The 19,101-nt window shown below is 57.2% G+C and overlaps 9 protein-coding genes across 9 annotated transcripts; 6 read left to right on the plus strand and 3 right to left on the minus strand.

The window, feature by feature from the left end:
• Positions 1-108: 108 nt before the first annotated feature.
• SCHCODRAFT_02633791 (glyoxalase I) lies at positions 109-1,350 on the plus strand. Its single transcript, XM_003029218.2, has 6 exons — positions 109-212; positions 274-333; positions 385-409; positions 474-575; positions 811-1,033; positions 1,166-1,350. The coding sequence occupies exons 1-6, from the start codon at positions 180-182 to the stop codon at positions 1,203-1,205; spliced, it is 483 nt and encodes a 160-aa protein (XP_003029264.1). The 5' UTR covers positions 109-179; the 3' UTR covers positions 1,206-1,350.
• Positions 976-3,825, minus strand: SCHCODRAFT_02585251 (cytochrome P450). Its single transcript, XM_003029618.2, has 12 exons — positions 3,584-3,825; positions 3,495-3,534; positions 3,279-3,435; positions 3,042-3,169; positions 2,609-2,973; positions 2,290-2,551; positions 2,186-2,234; positions 2,112-2,132; positions 1,940-2,058; positions 1,817-1,855; positions 1,662-1,763; positions 976-1,555 (listed from the first exon to the last, which is right to left on the minus strand). Exons 1-12 carry the CDS (start codon positions 3,787-3,789, stop codon positions 1,382-1,384), a joined length of 1,662 nt encoding a protein of 553 aa, XP_003029664.2. The 5' UTR covers positions 3,790-3,825; the 3' UTR covers positions 976-1,381.
• Positions 3,826-4,551: 726 nt separating this feature from the next.
• SCHCODRAFT_02633797 (Septin) lies at positions 4,552-6,652 on the minus strand. The gene is made up of 8 exons (XM_003029619.2): positions 6,541-6,652; positions 6,260-6,494; positions 6,078-6,209; positions 5,947-6,028; positions 5,760-5,897; positions 5,592-5,709; positions 5,022-5,536; positions 4,552-4,971 (listed from the first exon to the last, which is right to left on the minus strand). The coding sequence occupies exons 2-8, from the start codon at positions 6,321-6,323 to the stop codon at positions 4,896-4,898; spliced, it is 1,125 nt and encodes a 374-aa protein (XP_003029665.1). The 5' UTR covers positions 6,324-6,494; positions 6,541-6,652; the 3' UTR covers positions 4,552-4,895.
• Positions 6,444-7,455, plus strand: SCHCODRAFT_02633800 (P-loop containing nucleoside triphosphate hydrolase protein). Its single transcript, XM_003029219.2, has 6 exons — positions 6,444-6,494; positions 6,541-6,677; positions 6,727-6,891; positions 6,952-7,189; positions 7,247-7,303; positions 7,353-7,455. The coding sequence occupies exons 1-6, from the start codon at positions 6,454-6,456 to the stop codon at positions 7,381-7,383; spliced, it is 669 nt and encodes a 222-aa protein (XP_003029265.2). The 5' UTR covers positions 6,444-6,453; the 3' UTR covers positions 7,384-7,455.
• Positions 7,456-7,817: 362 nt separating this feature from the next.
• SCHCODRAFT_02679866 (uncharacterized protein) lies at positions 7,818-10,761 on the plus strand (the record flags this gene model as incomplete). Its single annotated transcript, XM_003029220.2, has 4 exons — positions 7,818-8,434; positions 8,493-8,720; positions 8,772-10,256; positions 10,308-10,761. The coding sequence occupies 4 exons, from the start codon at positions 7,818-7,820 to the stop codon at positions 10,522-10,524; spliced, it is 2,547 nt and encodes an 848-aa protein (XP_003029266.1). The 3' UTR covers positions 10,525-10,761.
• Positions 10,762-11,367: 606 nt separating this feature from the next.
• On the plus strand, positions 11,368-13,387 carry SCHCODRAFT_02510618 (cytochrome P450; the record flags this gene model as incomplete). The annotated part of the gene is made up of 10 exons (XM_003029221.1): positions 11,368-11,525; positions 11,573-11,612; positions 11,675-11,852; positions 11,949-12,076; positions 12,135-12,499; positions 12,558-12,819; positions 12,872-12,920; positions 12,974-12,994; positions 13,056-13,174; positions 13,226-13,387. 10 exons carry the CDS (start codon positions 11,368-11,370, stop codon positions 13,385-13,387), a joined length of 1,482 nt encoding a protein of 493 aa, XP_003029267.1.
• Positions 13,388-14,311: 924 nt separating this feature from the next.
• On the plus strand, positions 14,312-14,928 carry SCHCODRAFT_01323542 (uncharacterized protein). The gene is made up of 4 exons (XM_003029222.3): positions 14,312-14,367; positions 14,428-14,570; positions 14,636-14,815; positions 14,872-14,928. Exons 2-4 carry the CDS (start codon positions 14,495-14,497, stop codon positions 14,889-14,891), a joined length of 276 nt encoding a protein of 91 aa, XP_003029268.1. The 5' UTR covers positions 14,312-14,367; positions 14,428-14,494; the 3' UTR covers positions 14,892-14,928.
• Positions 14,660-16,033, minus strand: SCHCODRAFT_02633812 (uncharacterized protein). Its single transcript, XM_003029620.2, has 7 exons — positions 15,940-16,033; positions 15,773-15,884; positions 15,639-15,716; positions 15,476-15,591; positions 15,245-15,421; positions 14,870-15,185; positions 14,660-14,813 (listed from the first exon to the last, which is right to left on the minus strand). The coding sequence occupies exons 1-6, from the start codon at positions 16,007-16,009 to the stop codon at positions 15,073-15,075; spliced, it is 666 nt and encodes a 221-aa protein (XP_003029666.1). The 5' UTR covers positions 16,010-16,033; the 3' UTR covers positions 14,660-14,813; positions 14,870-15,072.
• A 685-nt stretch (positions 16,034-16,718) lies between these two features.
• Positions 16,719-19,028, plus strand: SCHCODRAFT_02633816 (glycoside hydrolase family 7 protein). The gene is made up of 5 exons (XM_003029223.2): positions 16,719-17,383; positions 17,444-17,629; positions 17,695-17,975; positions 18,028-18,558; positions 18,612-19,028. Exons 1-5 carry the CDS (start codon positions 17,095-17,097, stop codon positions 18,690-18,692), a joined length of 1,368 nt encoding a protein of 455 aa, XP_003029269.1. The 5' UTR covers positions 16,719-17,094; the 3' UTR covers positions 18,693-19,028.
• Positions 19,029-19,101: the final 73 nt, after the last annotated feature.

The raw sequence follows: 19,101 nt of genomic DNA on the forward strand, positions 1-19,101 counted from the left end.
CTGGCCAGTGACGTCACCGGAGCGCGCCTCCCTCCCCGACGCGTCGATTGCCATCTATTTGTCCGCGTCCGGGCTAGCTGATAAGATGATCGTCCCTCGGATTCTCTTACTTGCTTCCGACCACCACTTGGCCCGTAAATCCAGCCCCCAGGCTCCCCAAGTCCCGTACTCTCTCCAAGATGCCGCGCACTACGGAGACCGCTAGCTTCGCGGTGGGTGCTACGTCAGGGCATTGTATGAAGGGCACCGACTAACTGCCGTTACCCGTTGTAGTTCAACCACACGATGATCCGAGTGAGGGATCCCGAGGCCTCAATCAAGTTCTATACGGAGGTATGTCGTCGCTCGTCTCGCCCGGATGTCAGGCTAACAGGGGACATACAGGTCCTCGGCATGGACTTGATCTCTAGTGCGCGACTAGCATGAAGAGACTTGAGGCATGGAGTGCTGACGGGATGCATCCGACCTTGCAGAGCAGCCCCGCGATGACTTCACACTGTACTTCCTCGCCTTCGACCATGACGGTGGCAAGCTTACCGCCGAAGAGAAGGCTGCGACCCGTTTCTCGCGCGAGGGTGCGTACGAATTCTCGAACATTCCCCTCCATCAGAATTCTCAGTGATCACTTCCCTCTTCTCTCCTCTCTACCCCCTCTTCTTTCCTCTCTACCCCCTCTTCCCTCACCCTCACCCTCACCCTCACCCTCACCCTCACCCGTCCCTTCTACTCTCTGTCCCCCCTCTCATCCCCACTCGTCCCTCTCACCCTCACCCGCGCCTTCCCCTCCCACCCCCACTAACACCCTCCCAGGCGTCCTCGAACTCACTCACAACCACGGCACCGAGTCCGACCCCGACTTCAAGGGCTACGCGAACGGCAACTCTGAGCCCGGCCGCGGCTTCGGGCACCTCGCGATCGCGGTCGACGACGTCGAGAAGGCGTGCGCGCGCTTCGAGCAGCTGGGCGTGAACTTCAAGAAGCGGCCCCAGGATGGGAAGATGCGGCATATTGCGTTTATTTTGGATCCGGATGGGTGAGTGGGTTTTCTGTAATTCAGTCCAGTCCAGTCCAGTGTTGAGTGGTGGTGAGAAGGCGGCAGCGAGGAGGGAGGGGTGGCGAGAAGGGAGATGTTGAAAGAAGATGGTTACTGACGTCCTGTTTACAGCTACTGGATCGAGATCGTGCCGAAGCAGTTGCAGCTGTAGGCGAGGAGAGAACAAACATTCAAGTGTAGCAGTAGCACAGGGTTGTTGACGACGTAACGAAGATGTATCAAAGGTTTACTCGCCCTTTTTTCCAACACAGTTAAGTCAGCTTCAATGATTGACGCACTCGACGACCGATCTTGCGCACCAGCTCTTGAGGCTTATGCCAAAAACGTTCACCCCGACCTGACACTGCTCAACCACTCCCGATCGCCTTCGCTCAAGTTGTACTCGTACCCTGCGAGCGCGCTCGCAGCGTCGACCTTGAACGCATGCCGGAGTAGCTCTGCCCTCGCGGAGCTCCGGCACCGGATATCGCACTTAAAGAGAGGCGGGCCTGCGGCGATGCCCTAATTGGCGCATCAGTGAGTATAGTTCTGCACCAACACCCAGAGCAGGAGGGGTGCGGAGGATGGATGGGGGGGAGGATATGTGAGGTCTTGACAGTCCACTCACATCGCGCTTCTTCATGGTGTCGAGCTGAATGGGCTTGCCCGTCTCAGGATCTGTTAGCGGGCGGAATTCGAAGGTCCAGAGCAGCTTCATGGCAGCTAGCGCCTGGATGTCGTGCGTCAAACCCAATCCTGGTTGAGGGAGGCCAAGCCACTCACCACTGATACATTCGCAAGGTGCATGCCGGGGCAGATGCGCTGTCGGGCGTCGTTAGATTCGGCGAAAGGATAGGTGGGCCATGCAAGTCGCAAAGGGCAAATGGCCGAAGAAAAGCAACTTACGCGACCGAATCCAAAGATGAGGGTGTTCCTGAAGGCGCTGTCGTCGACGCCTGGCTTCGTGCCGTGTTCAGTGAGCATGTAGCGGTCGGGGTTGAAGGTATATGGGTTTTCGAAGAGGTCTGACGGAGCCTCTGAGTTCGGCGAGAAGAGAGAGGGCAAGTGCGAACCAGACCTGGGTCGTGGAATAGGCCATCTGTGTACGGGGTAAGTCTCTACTCTCCGTGCGGAAGATGACAGAGGGCGTACAGATGTTGCCGAATATCGTCGCTCCCTCCGGGATGAGGTATCCTTTGTACTGCGAGACCATAGTCAGCTTCTGCTCTTGCTGTATGAGTGAGAAGCATCCTCACATGCAGGTCCTTCGTCGCGCGATGGGGAATGGCAAGGGGCGTCACAGTGTGGAAGCGGTGGGTCTCCTGGATGACGGCGTTGAGGTATGGCAGATGTTCCGCGTCCTTCGCCTCTGGGAGGCGACCCTCGCCGACGACGGTGTCGATCTCCTGCTGTAACCGCGCCTGCACCTCCGGGAACGCAGCAAACAGGAGGACCATGGTCTGCAGGGTCGAGCTCGTGGTCTCCGAACCGGCCTCGTAGATGGCCCCGGCGAGTTCGCTAGCAAATGGTTCGAGTGTAAGCAGTCGTCGAGCTCCCGTCCCGGGACACACGCACCTCATCTGCTCCCTCGTCAGGCCGTGGCCCGCTTGGTCCCTAATCACGTCGCCCATGAAGAATTTGTCCTCGCCCGCCTCCACGCGCGCGCGGCAGTCGTCGAACAGGCCGAGGTACAGCGCCGCCCGCATATCGCGAATCTTGCGCGCGCGGACCACCCAGGGGGCCATCCACTCCGGAATCCACTTGAAGATGGGGAAGACGTCGACGGGCGGGGTGGCGCCGGGTTCGAGGTACGTGACCCAGTGGTTGAGGATCTCGACAATGGCGAGGGCGGTGGGGGTTTCGATGCGTGGGGAGCGCCGGCCGTAGAGGATGGCGAGGACGAGGGAGTTGCCGTAGCGGGATATGTGGTCGAAGAAGCGCTGAAGGGGAGAGAGGTGAGTGGAATGTAAGATTATGAGAGGACCAAAGAGAGGATGAAGACATGTACCTCCGGTGATTCTAATAAGTCGAACGCGAGCTGTGTTGATTCGCCCTCTTGGAGAGGCTGGTATGTCTTGACAACGGAGGGCGCGAGGAGCATTTGGGAGGCCTTGCGGAGTTTGCGCCACTTCTCGTCTTTTGCAAGCACATGAGTGAGCGAGCGAGCAACGAAGCCCAGCTTGGCCGACTCACTGTATCTGCATAGAAAGAGCGCCCAGCCTCCGGTGACGAGCTGCGAACGAACAAGGATTAAAATGAGGTGCTTCATAGATTACACTCATACTCACATCGAAGAGGGAGAACTCCGGTCGGTCTGAGGTATAAGCGCTCTGCTTGTCTAGGAGCTCCTTCAGGACGGCTGGTCCAGAGAGGATGATGGCCGTGCCAGATCCCATCTTGATCTAGGTCGCGAGCACTGTCAGAATACTCGTATAGCGAGCAAGACCCAACTTATTCGAACCGAGTAGATTTCGCCATACTCCCTCGCCCATTTCGTGAACCTGCGAGACGTTCAATATGTGCAGTCGTTGGGAGGAAGAAATCACGTACTGCAAGTACGTTCCCTTCGTAGGGACTTGCAGGGCGTTCCCGAATAACGGGCTTGTGGGTGGGCCAGGCGGCAGTCCGTGTTCGCGCGAGGCGATGCGAAAAATTCTGTAGGATGCAGCTAGAGTCAAGGCCGCGACTGCAAGCGAGGTGGGAGTTAGCGACGGCACGAATGGAATATTCGGCAGTGTGTCCACCATAGTCGACATATTGCGCGTTCACGAAAGGGGGCAAGGAAACTCGGGAGCGGTTGGGTTGGGTGCACTGCGTCTCGGGCGTTATATAGCCTCTTGAGGACACGGCCACTCTGAGTACCGATATCATAGGGGAGCGGACGAAGACATGGCTCAAACGCGCAGTTGGTGAAGAAGTACTTCCAGCCCTTGCGGGATGCGCAAAGATTCCCAGAGGCCTCCGTCGGCAGCCTTCGCAAGCGAATGTATGTGCTTTCTAGTCAACGTGATTAAGGATGAACGGAGTGAAGAAGCATCCTGCCTATCAGCCGTTCATGAAGGGACGGCGGACACAAGAGCGTCTGACGTACATTGTCTGTCGAGCTATCACAGTATCATTGCGGATCGGTAAAGAGGCATCACTTACTATGGTCCTCGACCGCGTGAACAGGCAAGTTTATACACAGGCCTCTCCGAATCCCGAGCTTCAGGCGACGTGGCTTTGAAGCAAGGCCTTGTTTGGTCCCCGGTGCAAAGCGATGTGGATTCGGCAAGATCCCTTCGTCGTCAACGCTTTCAGGTGACGACCTTGTAGTTTTTAGCATGAACGGTCGAATGTCTAGCGCGTCACAGCTGAACTGCAGCATAGTCAGCACAATGTGCAGCACAGGGGCTGACGTACTGGCAATCATACTCCCTCGCCCAAGCAAGCAGTGAAACTGTCGTCGGATGATGATGTTGCGGTCACACAAACGCACCGAACGCCAGATCCTGCCTTCCAAAGTCTCTCGAGACTCATTTGCAACAATGCACATCAATCAACACATTAGATAGATACCACAGGGTATAGCGACAGTGGGGTCGTACACGGTAGTTCTCGCTAGCAAGAAGCACCGCGCAGCGCGTAAGCAAGTCAAAATGTCGTTGGCTCTGGACCTCGCAAGCAAGCAAGGTGGTCCGCGCAAGCAAGCTGGGCGGGCTAAGGAGCGGCTAGATCAATCAAACAACCACTAGATAGGAAGCATCCATGACGAAGAAAAGCAAGAGTTCCAAGATATATAGAACAGCGAACGGCGGCAATCGTTGTAAAGCCAGCAACTTGGTGGGGTACGCGGCTAGAGACTGAAGGATTGCGCGGCCGTCTAGTACCCGCCAGCCGTAGGCGTCCTCGGGGTGCCGGGCATGGAGTTCGCCGCCGCGAGACGGCTCTCGAGGTTGCTGTTAATAGATGAGTGTTTTGCGGCAGATCACTACAGGATGTCACCCACCGCAAGCTCTGCTCCTTGGCCAAAAGCTCCTGCCTCTTCTCGTTGATCTCGCGCTGGACCTTGAGCTCGATCTCCCTAAGCTTCTCCTCCTCGCGCCTGAGCTGCTCCTCCTTGAGACGCACGCTCTGCGACGCCATCTCCTCCGGCAGCATCTGGCTGTCGCGCGGGTCGATGTGCACGCTGCGCGAAAGCTTCTCGGTACGGTACGTCTCGTAGAGCACGTCCTCCGTGAGGGACTTGAGGTCGCTCAGGTGCGTGCCCAGGATCGCGCCGCGGAGGCGAGTGAAGTCGGAGTGGTCAGGGTTGTCCACCTCGGCGACACCCCAAGGGTAGATGCGCGCGCGCACAGGCGGCTCATTCGCGTCAACGGTCACCTCCTCTTCCGACCCGATGATGGCGAAGGGGAGCAGGGCGCGAAGCTCCATGTTCTCCTCGATGGTATCCTCGTCATCTTCCTCGACATCGTAGGGGAAGTTGTAAATGGGAATGTCGTAGTAATCGATATCCTCCATGATCTAGAAATTCGTTAGGAACAGGGAAGGAGCGTGGCTTACTCTATTGAACACATACCCGCTTCTTGAACGCGCGCAATTCGCTTTGCGTGAAGGAGTCAGCGCGACCGATCACGGGTATCACGTTGACACGCGGGGAGAGGCGGCGCATGAGCTCAATGTCCACCTCGCGCAAGCTAAAGGACGGGGGTTACGTGTGAGCGAGCGTAGGCATGGTACGACGCACGCGTGTCCGGTGGGCGCAATGAAGTAGAGCAGAGCATGCACGCGGTTGTCCTTGAAGCGCGGGTTACGCTTGATGCGCGACTGCTCCGCGAGGATATCGTCGTACTGACGCTCGATGTAGTTCGTGATCTCCTGGAAGCTGGGGGAACGTCAGCCGCGGAAACTGCGTGGCAACCAGCGCAACGCACGAGAGCTCGTTGTCGATGTTGTCGCCGAAGCCTGGCGTGTCAACAACGGTGAGGGAAATGCGAACGTTGTCCTCCTCGAGCTCTGTGGATGCGTGTGAGGGTAAAATATGAGGCAATATCAGCCGACGCACCGACGTGAACAGGCTTGACGCGAACGCCCTCTTCGAGGTGCGCATTCTCGGGAGCATCGATGACCTTGTGCGCCAGGATATCCGACTCGCAGAGGGTGTTCACGAACGTCGTGCGACCAGTCCCAGATTCACCTGCGGGCGATTTATACATTTCGCGCGACTCTTAGCACAAGCCAACGCACCCACGACCATCAGGGTGAACTGGATACCCTTCGACTTGTTTCCTCTGCGGCGACCGGGGGCCATGGCGGCGAACTTGTGCTAGTAAGATGGTGGTCGGGGAGAAGAAGGATTTTCTCGTCGCAACCGCGCTACCAAACACGGTCAAGTGTGCCGCGTGCGCTCATCAATAGTCTACACCTGTGCCTCCCCGCTCATGTACCACCTATTGAAGGGACTTCATGAACACCTTACGAGGTGAGTGCGCGTCGTGGAGGGTCTGTGCTGCCGCTCATAACACCAGAAAGGAGGAATTCTCTGTGATTATCATCGGTCTCGATGGCGCAGGGAAGACGACGCTACTGGAGAAGATCAAGACCCTTTACAACGAAACCCCAGGCCTGACCCCAGATAAGATTGGGCCCACAGTCGGCCAGAATAGTGCGTGGTCGCCGCGAGCTTTCCATGAAGGGGACCGACCGGCTCGCAGCCGGCACCATCACCCTCCCCTCAACCATCCTTCAGTTCTGGGATTTGGGCGGGCAACGAGGAATCAGGAACATATGGCATCGTTACTACGATGACTGTCACGCAGTGGTCTACGTTGTAGATGCGGAAGACCGCGAGCGTCTTAGCGAGGGCTGGGAGGTGTTTGGTATGTACCCCGCTCATCCGTCCGTTCATCACCATGCTCACCAGCGTGCAAGGACTGTAGACTCCGTGCTCTCTGCGCCGCAAATCCTAAATGTTCCCCTGCTTTTGCTCGCCAACAAGCAGGATTCACCAAATAGCCTTTCCGTTGAGGAGATTCGTCACGACTACGAGGACTACTATCAGCGTAAGATCGAGAGCCAACGGCGAAACCGCTACGATGGAGGCGGCGACGGGAGCGACGGTACTCGGCGCGAACGGATTGCCAGCCTCGAGGTACTCGGTGTCAGCGCTATCGAAGGGTATGGTCCAGCGTGCTTGGCCCTCACAGAATAACCATTGACCCTCATGACCTGCAGCACGGGCGTCCGCGACGCGGTTGATTGGCTTTTCCTACGCGTGCAAAACAGCCGACGGTGCGTTGGGTGTTTGCGACGCCCATGTTTTGCTGACTTTTTGTCCTAGCGAGCTGCACAAAGGCGTAGCTTCGTCTTGACATCTATCTGTATCATAGGCACTGTAACATAGACAATCTCTTCCATTCTCCGCTCTAGTTGGCATTCTCACGACCAACGCCGTTCGGCTTCGGCAACATTGACCCATTCAAGCCCGACACAAACACTGCCCCATAAGGCTCAATAGGTGCGTAGACCTCGTCACACGCCTGTAAACCCTCACCCGTAGGTTGCATTGATGCATGGTCTCGGCAAACAACAAAGCCAAATGTCAAGGACCGGCGCTCCAACAAAGCCATGACCCCCTCTTTATAAGAAACCGTTGCACAGGCCCGACGCCGCAAATTCCCCGCGACCCCTGCTTTCTGCGAGGACCTCCACACACCGAGATCGACCGCGAATAGCACTTTTGTATCCACAACCACCCCTACATCTATCAACCCCTCACATTCACCCGAAGACTCGATATCCCGCCATGATGATGACGCTGTCGAGCGGTCCGGCCGCTAATGTGGCCGACCAAGTTACGGACGGTACTCATCATCTCCCCGATGCCACCCAACCACCTACCCCGGATGCCACCCAACTATCTACCGTCGCTGCCAGCGACCCCAACGGAACCCCCCACGGCAATACTCCGAAGCGTCCTCTCTTCCGGTCCTTCGTTGAAGGGCTCCCGCCCTACTTGAAGCCGAGGCCTTCCACGAACACCCTCCGGACGCACAGCCGCAACAATAGCTTCGCTCGCGATGCTTCGTCGGGCGATACCAACACACCCAAGACGTCCGCAGAAGACCAGGACTCAGCATCCTCAGAGGACGACACGCCCTCATCCACGTCGGATGGAGCTCGCAAAGGCGAGAAGACCGAGGGCAGGAGATTCTTCCTGGGTCACAGGCCCTCGCCTTCTCAGAGTGACGAAAAGCCTACGGAGAAGGTTCCGAGCGAGAACTGGAACGTCCAGCGCCTGCATTTCCCACAGTTGGGCGACTATGTGCCCCAGGAGCTCTCCTATCATGATCTGTCCTGCGAATATCGCATCTCTACTCCTGGGCCATATCCCCTTAATTGGAATCGGTCGACTTTGACTACGTGAGTCTTCAATACGTTGCTCGCCCTTCTTTGTACTTGTAACTGACGCACGCCATAGTCAACAACAGAACGAGATACTCTTCTGGCGCCTATCGGGTGGGGCAACTATGTTCCCCTGCGCCAATGCGCCTCGCTCAGTGCTCGACCTCGGCTGCGGGGAAGGCTGGTGGGCGACAAATGCCGCCAAGATCTGGACGAACACGCATTTCGTCGCGCTTGATATGACAAACGTGCACTCACTGAAGCTCAAAGAGAAGAAGAACATCACGCCCGTGTGCTGTAACTTGTAAGTGTTCTTATTTCCTGTTCGCTGCTTGCAACTTATCATGCGGTACAGCCTCACGCACACCCTTCCCTTCGCAGACGAATCCTTCGACTTCGTCCGGTTGAGCGGGCCGCAACTAGCTCTCCGCGAAGGCGGGGACTATCAATTCCTCTTCCGAGAGGCTCGTCGCGTTCTGCGAGTGGGTGGTCGACTGGAAGTGATCATCGACGACCTGATCTTCCCATATGGGGGTCGCATCGTCGAAGGAGCGCCTCTCCCTAAATCGCTCGCTTGCTCCCACTTGGGGGAACTTCTTGCCCAAGGCGAGGCGAACCCAGTGCCAGCGGACATTTCCTGGAAGAGAAGTAGCCGCCCGCTCTCTCGCATCATTGAGGACGATGAGGGGGTGATGTCCATCGAGCAGCTCCTTGCGCAGAGTCAGCCTTGGCCCGACAACAAGCCTGTGCCCCCTTCCGGCTTCGATGCTACACCTGCCTGTACCCCTACGATCGAGACGCCCGAGACGCCGAGCACGCCAAGCACCTCCCAATGGAAGAACAAGCAGCCTCTGATCAAACTACCTAGCCTGCTGAAGATAACTTGGGAGACGCAGCCGGTGAAGGTCATCGACCCTGAGCCGCGCGAGGAGCTCCTTGTGGCCAGCAACGAGGGCGACGACGCCGGAAAAGTTTCGGAGCCGCAGGTTTACGTGCAAATCTGCTTCAAGCTGCCCAAATGGGAAAGACCACCAGCGGTCGAGGAGGACCCTGTCCTGGACATCGCACACGATGCCTTCGCAGTGCGCCCTGGACTTGCGGCCGGACAGACCCCCGCCGACCGCGCGTCCGCAGGTCCTGGCTGCGTCAGTGTTTCCTTGGCCTGGCTTGAGGGCCTCAACAAGAGCCTCAGTATCGAACGGAATTTCCTGGAGATTCGCGCCAACAACAACCTCCCGGAACATCCGCACATCGTCGCACGCAAAGCCCTGCTGGACGTTTTCGGCGTGGATAGCGTGCACGAGATGTTGCCATACGAGGTCATGTTGGCGCCGCCGGATGCAGCACTTCGGCACAAGCCTAAGAGTAAACGGGAGTCGATGCTGGAGCTATCCGAAGACGATGAATCATTTCTCGGGCCATCGGGGACCACACCATCCCCGGCCCCGACGTCAGCATCTCCGCCTGCGACCGACCCTGCTACTCCTGTCATTCCGCGGCCACCACGATCTTCCTCTCTGCCGCGAAGGCGATCCTCTGTTCGCCGATCCGCGTCCACCGACACGCTGCGACCGGGCTCTGTTGGCGTGGATGACGAGGACGACGAGGAATTGGACTTCGGCTGTGGTATGTCGTCTTCGTCACGTACGCCCCATCGTCCGACGCCTGGCCTGGTCGTATGGCCCTCGCGATATATCCCCATGTCGGAGCTGGAAGTCGAATATCACGCCAGCGCGGGACCATCGAATGTGTTCGCTGCACGCGGGCCGTTACGAGGTTACGCTCTGAGCCGGACCCAGTCCACAGATGACATGGAAGCTTTGTTAGAGGACTACGAAGAGTGCGTTCTCTGTTTTTCTCCTCGTGATTCATCAGCTGACCCTGTTTACAGGTTCCGCCGGGCGCGCTTCCTCTGGCGTACTTCTGCGGATGCATCTGCGGGCCGCACGCCACAGCTCTCTGATATAAGAGTGCTAGAAAAGCGGGAGATGATGGGTTACGACCTGTCCACCACCTTCGGCAAGGAGGTACCGTACGAGCGAGATAGTCTCGTCCACATACGCACGATCCGCCCCTTCCTCGCCATAAAGACCAGGTCTAGCGCATAGACAGACTTCCCAGTTTCTTATCCTCCGTTCGATTGACACATTGATCATATCTGCGCCTACTACTTACTCCCACTCTCATTCACTTCTTTCTCAATCGTAACACATCGACACGCTCATTGGTATCTAGTCTCCTCGTCTTGTCTCGACATCACATCACCTATTATTCTCTGTCTCGCTGTATCATTAACTAAATTATGATCTGTCTTAGTAGCTGTAGGGGCAAGCCGCAAGACGAACACTGAGTGACTGCGTGACAGCTGAACTGACTCGGCTTTCGCCGACCATAAAAGCTCTTTTTCAAACTCCCACCGGCGCACGAAGTTGCGTTAGGGTCCGATTATATGCTACAGTACCAACCACCCCTCTAACTTTCTGCGCAAGGTTCTCATTGAGCGCTGAGCGCTGGCAAGTGGCAAATGTTTGGACAACTGCACCTTCCGGTAAACCGGCAAAGCGGTAGTTGACGATCTTGAGGGCCACAAAATCCATTGTTGGACCTATGACCTCTACGAATTTAGACCCAGCCATTCATCGATACTTATCCTCCAGGGCGATCTCAGGAGCAGCGGTGGGTGCCCCATTGAAACCCAGCCAGCGCCCAAACTTTCCTCCTGGCCGTCGTATCCGAGCTCAATGGATGCGCCACCTTCTTTGAATTTGGGGCACTTCTGGTCTCACGACGCTTCCGAGAGCTCAAAGCTTCGGTATACTCGGCGCTGACCCGCTGGCTAACGTGATCTGCGCGACGGCTACTTAAGCGTGGCCACCCTCTACGACATAACGGCAAGCAATCGACTTGCTTCCTTTCGCCTGACTGACACATCGGGCATATTCCTCGTCGCAATGTCTACTTCCACCCTCGCTCTCGCAACCTTCGTCTCTGTGGTGCTCTACAAAGCCCTCCGCGCCGGCTCTCGTGAGCGTGGTCTGCCCCCTGGCCCTCCCACAAGCCCCGTACTTGGGAATATCCTTCAAGTTCCCACGAAGGACGTGTTCCAGCGGTAAGATTACTTCAATATGGCCTGGCTACGTCTCACACACATTTCAGGTTTACAGAATGGGCGAGGGAGTTTGGGGAAATCTTTTCGGTGGGCAGCAACTCGCTACCAAGGGCTTCTCCGACTCTAACATCGGTTCTCTATCTTTTCAGCTCAAAGTGGGACCCAGCACGATCGTCGTACTGTCTAGTCCAGCCGCGCTTCGGGATGTTCTCGACAAACAGAGCGCGTACACATCGGATCGACCTCCCCACCCTATCGCTGACGTGAGCTTTATTCGCTTCATTGAATCCCATGACTACCAAATTGCATCTAATATTGTTGCAGACGGTAACCGATGGATGGAATCTCTTTCTCTGTCGGTATTGTAAGTGACCCTTCGTCCAACCTCTTGAGACTATCTAAACTTGTTGGACGTCCCTTCAGCCGACCGATGGCGCGGCCTTCGCAAGGTCGCCCAAACACTTTTGGCGTCCACAGTTGTCAAACACTATCTACCCTTGCAAGAAGCAGAGTCCACCCAACTCGTCTTTGATGTCTTGAACTCGCCCGATGTACGCTCCATCCACCTCGGCCGTCCCAAGTTCAGCACTCACCGTCCTTAATCTCTAGAATTTCTTCGACCACATCCAGCGCTTCAGCAACTCCATCGTCACCGCCATCATTTTCGGCAAGCGCGTTCCCCGGCTCGAGACCCCCAGTGCCGTCGCCATCACCGAGATCACGACGCTCTGGGACCACTTCCTCGGCCCCGGCGCGACGCCGCCCGTCGATGCCTTTCCGTTTTTACTATGGATCCCGGACTTCTTGGCCCCGTGGATGCAGCAGGCGAAGAAGATACGCAAGATGCAAAGGGCGCTGTACCTTCAGTTTTTCGATGAATGTCAGCAGCGCGTGGACGCGAACGATGGGGAGTTCTTCATGGCCAATGTAATTCGGGACAAGGCTAGCCATGGACTAGGCAGGGATCAGATGAGGTGAGCTAGCCTCGTTGGTGTCTCGCGTACAGCCTGTGCTGAGTCTCAATATCGCAAGCCTCCTCGCAGGTTCGATGTACGAGGCCGGCTCGGAGACCAGCGCTCTGTTCTTGCAAGCGCTCGTCATACTTCTGGCGACGCATCCAGAGGTGCAGAGGAAGGCGCAAGCTGAGCTAGACTCCGTCGTCGGACAGGGACGCCTCCCTGTCTACGAAGATGGCGAGAAACTGCCGTACGTGCGCGCCATCGTGCAGGAGACGCATCGCTTGAAGACCCTCGTGCCTATGAGCCTACCCCATCGCGCGATACGGAATGTGCACGTATGTACATCGTGCAATTCTTGTAGATTGGTGTCTCACAGGCGCTTGACAGTACAAGGGTTACCTGATCCCTGAGGGAGCGACAATATTTGGCAATCTTTGTGCGTGCCAGTCTTGCATACCACGTCGCAATTATACTCACGGGCGTATTAAGACGCGATCTATCACGACCCTGGTGGGTGCACTCGTCCTGTACCGTGTCCTGCACCGTGTGATCACGTACTGATCCCCTTCAGAGCTCTTCGAAAACCCAGAGAGATTCAACCCCGACCGCTACCTCCTCACCGAGCACGGCACGAAACCAGGCGTAGACGACAGCGACTTCAAAGCCTCCTTCGTCTTCGGGACCGGTCGTGTACGTCCTTCTCGATCCCACACAGACGATGCTGTCTCATCATTCTCATAGCGCATCTGCCCCGGCATGCACCTCGCTCCGACGACCGCCATTCTGGCTGCTATGAAGCTGCTCTGGGCGTTCGAGTTCCATCCAGCCGTCGATCCTACCACGGGCAAGGAAGTTCCGCTCGATGTGCATGCGCACCATGGTGTGAGTGCTTTGATTCTTTGAGTATAAGCACCGCTCACTGCTCATGGCGACGTAGGGCATCGCTGCTGGTCCCCCGCGCTACAAGTGCGACATTCGATGCCGCAGTCCCGCACGGTCGGAAAAGATCAAGAACGCCTTCAAGGTTGATGCTACGGAGACGCTGGCTTCCTACGAGTACAATTTGGATGAGAACGATAGAGAGTGGTTGGCGAGCGTGCGGGCCCAGTGAACGTGTATTTTCACTGTCATATAGCGATATAGTTACTTTGTCTATAGGTGTCGGCTTGTCGAAAGTAAACCAGCTGCTCAGTAGTCTTATGGATGTTCGAGCAGTAGGGACAGGCCCACAGGGCGGCCTGGCTTGGGAGTCTAGAGTAACAGCTGGGCCTACCGGTGGCGAGTCAGAGATATATGATGTAGCTTTCGTTCCTCGACCCGTGAGATAGCAGAAAGCTGGCGGCTAGAAAAGTGAGCGATGCGACGAGACAGCACATGGACGGCGCCGACCTTCGACCGAGCTCGGTACGGCGCCCAAAGCTTGAGGTTGAACTTGATCGCTTGGCAGCGTAACGCTGACGCGCGGGGCTCTGCACATTGGTCCAAGTGTCCATCACCTTCCTACAAAGCAGCTACGCAGGCATGCGATGCACCTACCGCACGCCCACACGTACGCTATCCGACTCCAAAGGTACATCTATCTGTGTGTGGGGAGGGGAGGTTGACTAGGGAAGCTCACGCCCTCGGACCCGACCACAGCCAACGTTCTGAGGGAAGCCCAACGGGTGACTCACGTACCTTTGCTGATGGCCTTTCTGCGCTAAAAAGGGCCTTGTCACCCGCTGTAGGTCCTCGCCGGCCGCTACGTTACCCGCTAGTCCTTGCAGTGGAAAGCACACTTCCCGAGTTACGTCGACCCTCGCCCCGACCTAAGTACATCGACCCTCGTCCCCGAGTTACGTCGAGCGCGCCCCACCAAGTGTAGACACGTAGACGCTGTTCGGGTGCGTGCAGTCTGTGCGGACATAATTCCCGTTCCCTGCTCAGTTATAAGCGAGCAACAGGGTCGTGCGCTCTCCAGTCTCGCACCCCAGACGCATCGTCACACACGCAAGAACCCAGTAACACACCATGAAGCTCTCCGCTCTCGTCCTCCTCTTCGCTGCCAGCTGCGCGCTCGCGCGACCGGAGCCCCGCGCAAGGCCTGGTATGTAACAATATTGTGTCGCTCGTCAGATCAAAGACGTGAAGCTGATTCTGCGTCACTGCTAGATTGCGCGAAGCCCTGCTGGAACAAGGAAGAGATAAAGGCCCCTTGCGACCCGAACCAGAAGACATGTTACTGCGCACGCGGCAGCGAAGTGCCCGCCTTGGTCGGCTATTGCATCTTAGAGAATTGCGAGAAAGACCCGGAAGAACTGAACCTCGCACTCGTAGATGCTTCCGAGACCTGTGAGTGAGCAGTACTTGACTTGGGAGGGTCGCGAAAGCTGAAAAGACAATCACAGGTCGCGATGAAGGTCATTGACTGACAGTCGGCGAGCAGCAGCAGCCTGAGGGCGACACGATAGGAGGCGAAGCTACATATTTGCAGAACTGTCTTCAGTTGTATGTTGATGCTAGATAGCCTCCACCGTCAGTCAAGGTTGCTTTCGACGCGATTTGGGTATCGAACTGGCTGCCGTTCCCGAATACTGCATACATCGTGACTAGTGTACGACGTTCGCTGCCGCGTAGCGCGCTGCCACCGTCGCGTTCGCCATCAAAGTTGACGAACTTGCCGCGGTGAACTCGGGCGCCTGCGCCGTCATGAGGAGACCGACTATATGAGGGTACGATCAGTATTCACATTTCGCTTGAGGCAGTAACTCGCAGGCGCACCGATCAGACCGAAGAGACCAAGGATACTGCCGAAGACCTCTACGACGAGGATCTTGACGAAGAGATTCGGGTCCGCGGCATCGGCGAGCGCGGCCGTTGAGCCCGTGATGCCAACACAGACACCGCACAGGAGGTTGCATGCACCGACGGTGAAGCCGCCCCAGAAGAGCGCGAAGCCTGGTTGAGAAATGTGAGTGGAAGATTGGGTGGTGAAAGAAGGTTCGCGCGCACCAGTGAAGTAGTTCTCGCGCGTGTAAAGGACTTCGTCAGACACGCTAGACAGCTTTGCAGAGTAGACGATGCCGATGATGACACCGTAGATGGCGACGACTTCGCAGAAGATAATGCTTGAGGTAGCTTAGCACGAGAAGGAAGAGGAGGGTATATTGCGCACCTGATGAGGTTCTTGGTGCTGATCCTAGGCGCGCGGACGCCTCCTCCGAGAATGGAAGCGCCCGTGACGAAGATTCCCCTGCAAAGCCCGTTCGCGTCAGTCTCTCATCCATACTTGCGCTGCGCAACACGCACCATCCTGCTCCCAGCACACTCAGGCCGATACAGAGACCAATGCCCGTCGCTGCCCACGCATAGGGCGAGGACTCTTCGAGGAAACGTCCAACGTTAAATGCTTCTCCGGAATCTGGGGAAAGCGCGTCGGTCAGTCGCTCCAGAGGCTTTCAAGCCGGTTCGCATACCGGTAAACAATAGATACAGAGCAATTATGACGACGAGAAAGCTGGGGAGGCCATACGTGAAGTAGCCCATCGCGGTCTGGAGAGAGTGACGCTCTGCCTTCGCCGCGCGGTAAACGCCGACCACGCGACGCCACGTGCATAGCTGTGTGACTCTGTGACATACGTAACGCCCAGCGCGGACACGTGCCCAAACCCTCCTTGCGGAGAACCAAGTCTCGGCCAGATGCACTCTGAAGAAGTTCACACTCAATTTTCACGGCATTATATCGGCCAGAGACGTCCTCCCCCAGTATGGATCTCTGCTCGTGGTCCGAAGTTTGCTCACGGGGCCCGGCCGTGTCCCCATGACACTCGAGAATTGACTCTGCCAATTAGCAGAACGGTTCGCCGTCTGTACAGCGACGCCTTCACTGTCAATAGGCAATTATGGGCTGAATAACGCGACCTGATGGCCGCCCAAGAACGTGCTGAACGACGACGAATTGGACCTACAACTCGCGGCAAGCTCTAGAAAACATGCTAGACCAAGTTCTGACCATGTCCTAATCTCGCTATCGCTCTCCAGTAACCATCCTCGTCGACTCTTCGGAAGCATCCTTTTCTCCAGGTGTTTATCCGCCATCAACTTCACGGGAACATACGATCAAGTGCACGACGTGTGATACACTCTGTTCTGGGCACCGCACTGCTCTGTTTGCGCCGCATTCTACCTCTACTGCGGACAAGGCATCTCCAGAACGTTTCTTTCCCCGAGGCAGACCCGTCTGCACCGTCATATCTGCTCTTCTCCAGCCCGAGGCCACAAATTCCCGCCAGACGGACGCTGGCTCCGCAATTGAATTGTTGAAGCTCTTCTCTGCGAGATTGTCTCTCTTGTCATACCTTCCAGGGTCTGCATTGATTTTTGTCCAGCTGACTGCCATGGTGGTCCCGGTACTTCCCCGGTTGTGCCCTTGCAGGACCCTCGACAACTCACGGTTCTAAGTCCGATCGCCCTGCAGCCATGACCCGTGCTCCTGCCTCGACTGCCCCCGCCCCAGGTCGTGTCTCCCTCCAAGGATTATCCGCACGCTCACGTATATAAGCCCGCCGATCCGTCCCTCAGTTCTCATCCTCCCAACACACTCTCTACCGGACCACCAACCGACTTCGGCAATGTTCCCCGCAGCGGCTCTCGTCTCCCTCACCCTCGCCGCGATAGCGCGTGCCCAGCAGGTCGGCAACCTGACCGCTGAGACGCACCCGTCGCTCTCCTGGCAGGAGTGCACGTCCAGCGGCTGCACCGACCACTCCGCGGCGATCACGATCGACGCGAACTGGCGCTGGCTGCACACCGTTGAGGGCTACGACAACTGCTACACCGGCAACGAGTGGGACGAGTCTGTCTGCACCGACGGCGCGACCTGCGCGTCCAGCTGCGCCCTCGACGGCGCGGACTACTCTGGTGAGCGCGACCGTCACATGGCGCGAAGGACGCGAAGCTGATCAGTACACGCGTTCACAGGCACCTACGGCATCACGACTAGCGGCGACGCGCTCAGCCTCAAGTTCGTCACCTCGGGCCAGCAGAAGAACATCGGCTCGCGCACGTACCTCATGAACGGCGAGGACAAGTACCAGATGTTCAAGCTCAAGAACAAGGAGTTCACCTTCACCGTCGACATGTCGACGCTTCCTTGCGGTCTTAACGGTACGCGGGCCCGCGGCGCTTCTCCTACTTCCGCGACGCTAATCGGCTTCTCTTCCGACTGATAGGCGCGCTCTACTTCGTCGAGATGGACGAGGATGGCGGCGTGTCCAAGTACCCGACCAACAAGGCGGGCGCTAAGTACGGCACGGGCTACTGCGACTCGCAGTGCCCGCACGACATCAAGTTCATCAACGGCGAGGCGAACTCCGAGGGCTGGGCTGGGTCGGACAACGACCCCAACGCCGGCACAGGCACGTACGGCTCCTGCTGCTCTGAGATGGATATCTGGGAGGCCAACTCCCAGGCTGCGGCCTACACCCCGCACGTCTGCACCGTTGAGGGCCAGGTACGTCTCTCCGATGATCTACGCCAAATGCTTCTCACTCACACCTCACCAGACCCGCTGCGAGGGCACCGACTGCGGTGACGACGACGACCGCTACTCGGGTGTCTGCGACAAGGACGGCTGCGACTTCAACAGCTACCGCATGGGCGACACCACCTTCCTCGGCGAGGGCCTCACCATCGACACCACCCAGCCGATCACCGTCGTCACCCAGTTCATCACCGCGGACAACACGACGTCGGGCGCGCTCTCCGAGATCCGCCGCCTCTACGTACAGGGCGGCGAGGTCGTCGCGAACTCGGCGACCAAGATCGAGGGCCTCGACGACTACGACTCGATCACGGACCAGTTCTGCGCGGACCAGAAGGAGGTGTTCGGCGACCAGAACTACTTTGGCACGCTCGGTGGCCTTGAGGCGATGGGCGAGTCGCTCGACCGCGGCCACGTCCTCGTCATGTCCATCTGGGACGACCACGCCGTCAACATGCTCTGGCTCGACTCTGACTACCCGCTCGACAAGGACCCGAGCGAGCCGGGTGTCTCCCGTGGCCCGTGCGGCACTGACTCCGGTGTCCCCACTGACGTGAGTGACAGCACAGTCTCTCCTCCTTCTCCTGACTCACAAACTCCCTTTAGGTCGAGGCTCAGAGCCCCGACGCCACCGTCATCTACTCCGCCATCAAGTTCGGCGACATCGGCACCACCTACAGCGCCTAAACGTCGCGCGAGCTTGACTGAAGTGGGCTCTTTATTCTGTAACAATATACCATGTATCCTCCCTCTCCTTTGGCTTCTTTTCTTGGCTTGTAAAAGTGGATCACATGTACTGGCACCAAAATACTCTCCCTCCCTTACCTAGAATCGGCACTATACCATTCTCATGAGTAGAGCTCAGAGTAGACAGATCGCAATAAATGGCTTCGAAAGCAACTTCATCGCTCGGTTCGACACTCCATTCCTTCCAAGGATTCTTGTACCTTTCGCAAGATAAAAAAACAGGGCCTTCGCATCGCAGTCCAGGCAACCTTCCTGTGTAACTACGGCTGACTCCGCTTGCTCATATACCGACCAGCTTGAGCTCGAGTCGAACTTGTGGGTCCATTCGATCTCGGTCCAGTGATCGTGA

The sequence above is a fragment of the Schizophyllum commune genome (assembly GCF_000143185.2).
Source record: "Schizophyllum commune H4-8 unplaced genomic scaffold SCHCOscaffold_9, whole genome shotgun sequence".
Taxonomy (NCBI): domain Eukaryota; kingdom Fungi; phylum Basidiomycota; class Agaricomycetes; order Agaricales; family Schizophyllaceae; genus Schizophyllum; species Schizophyllum commune.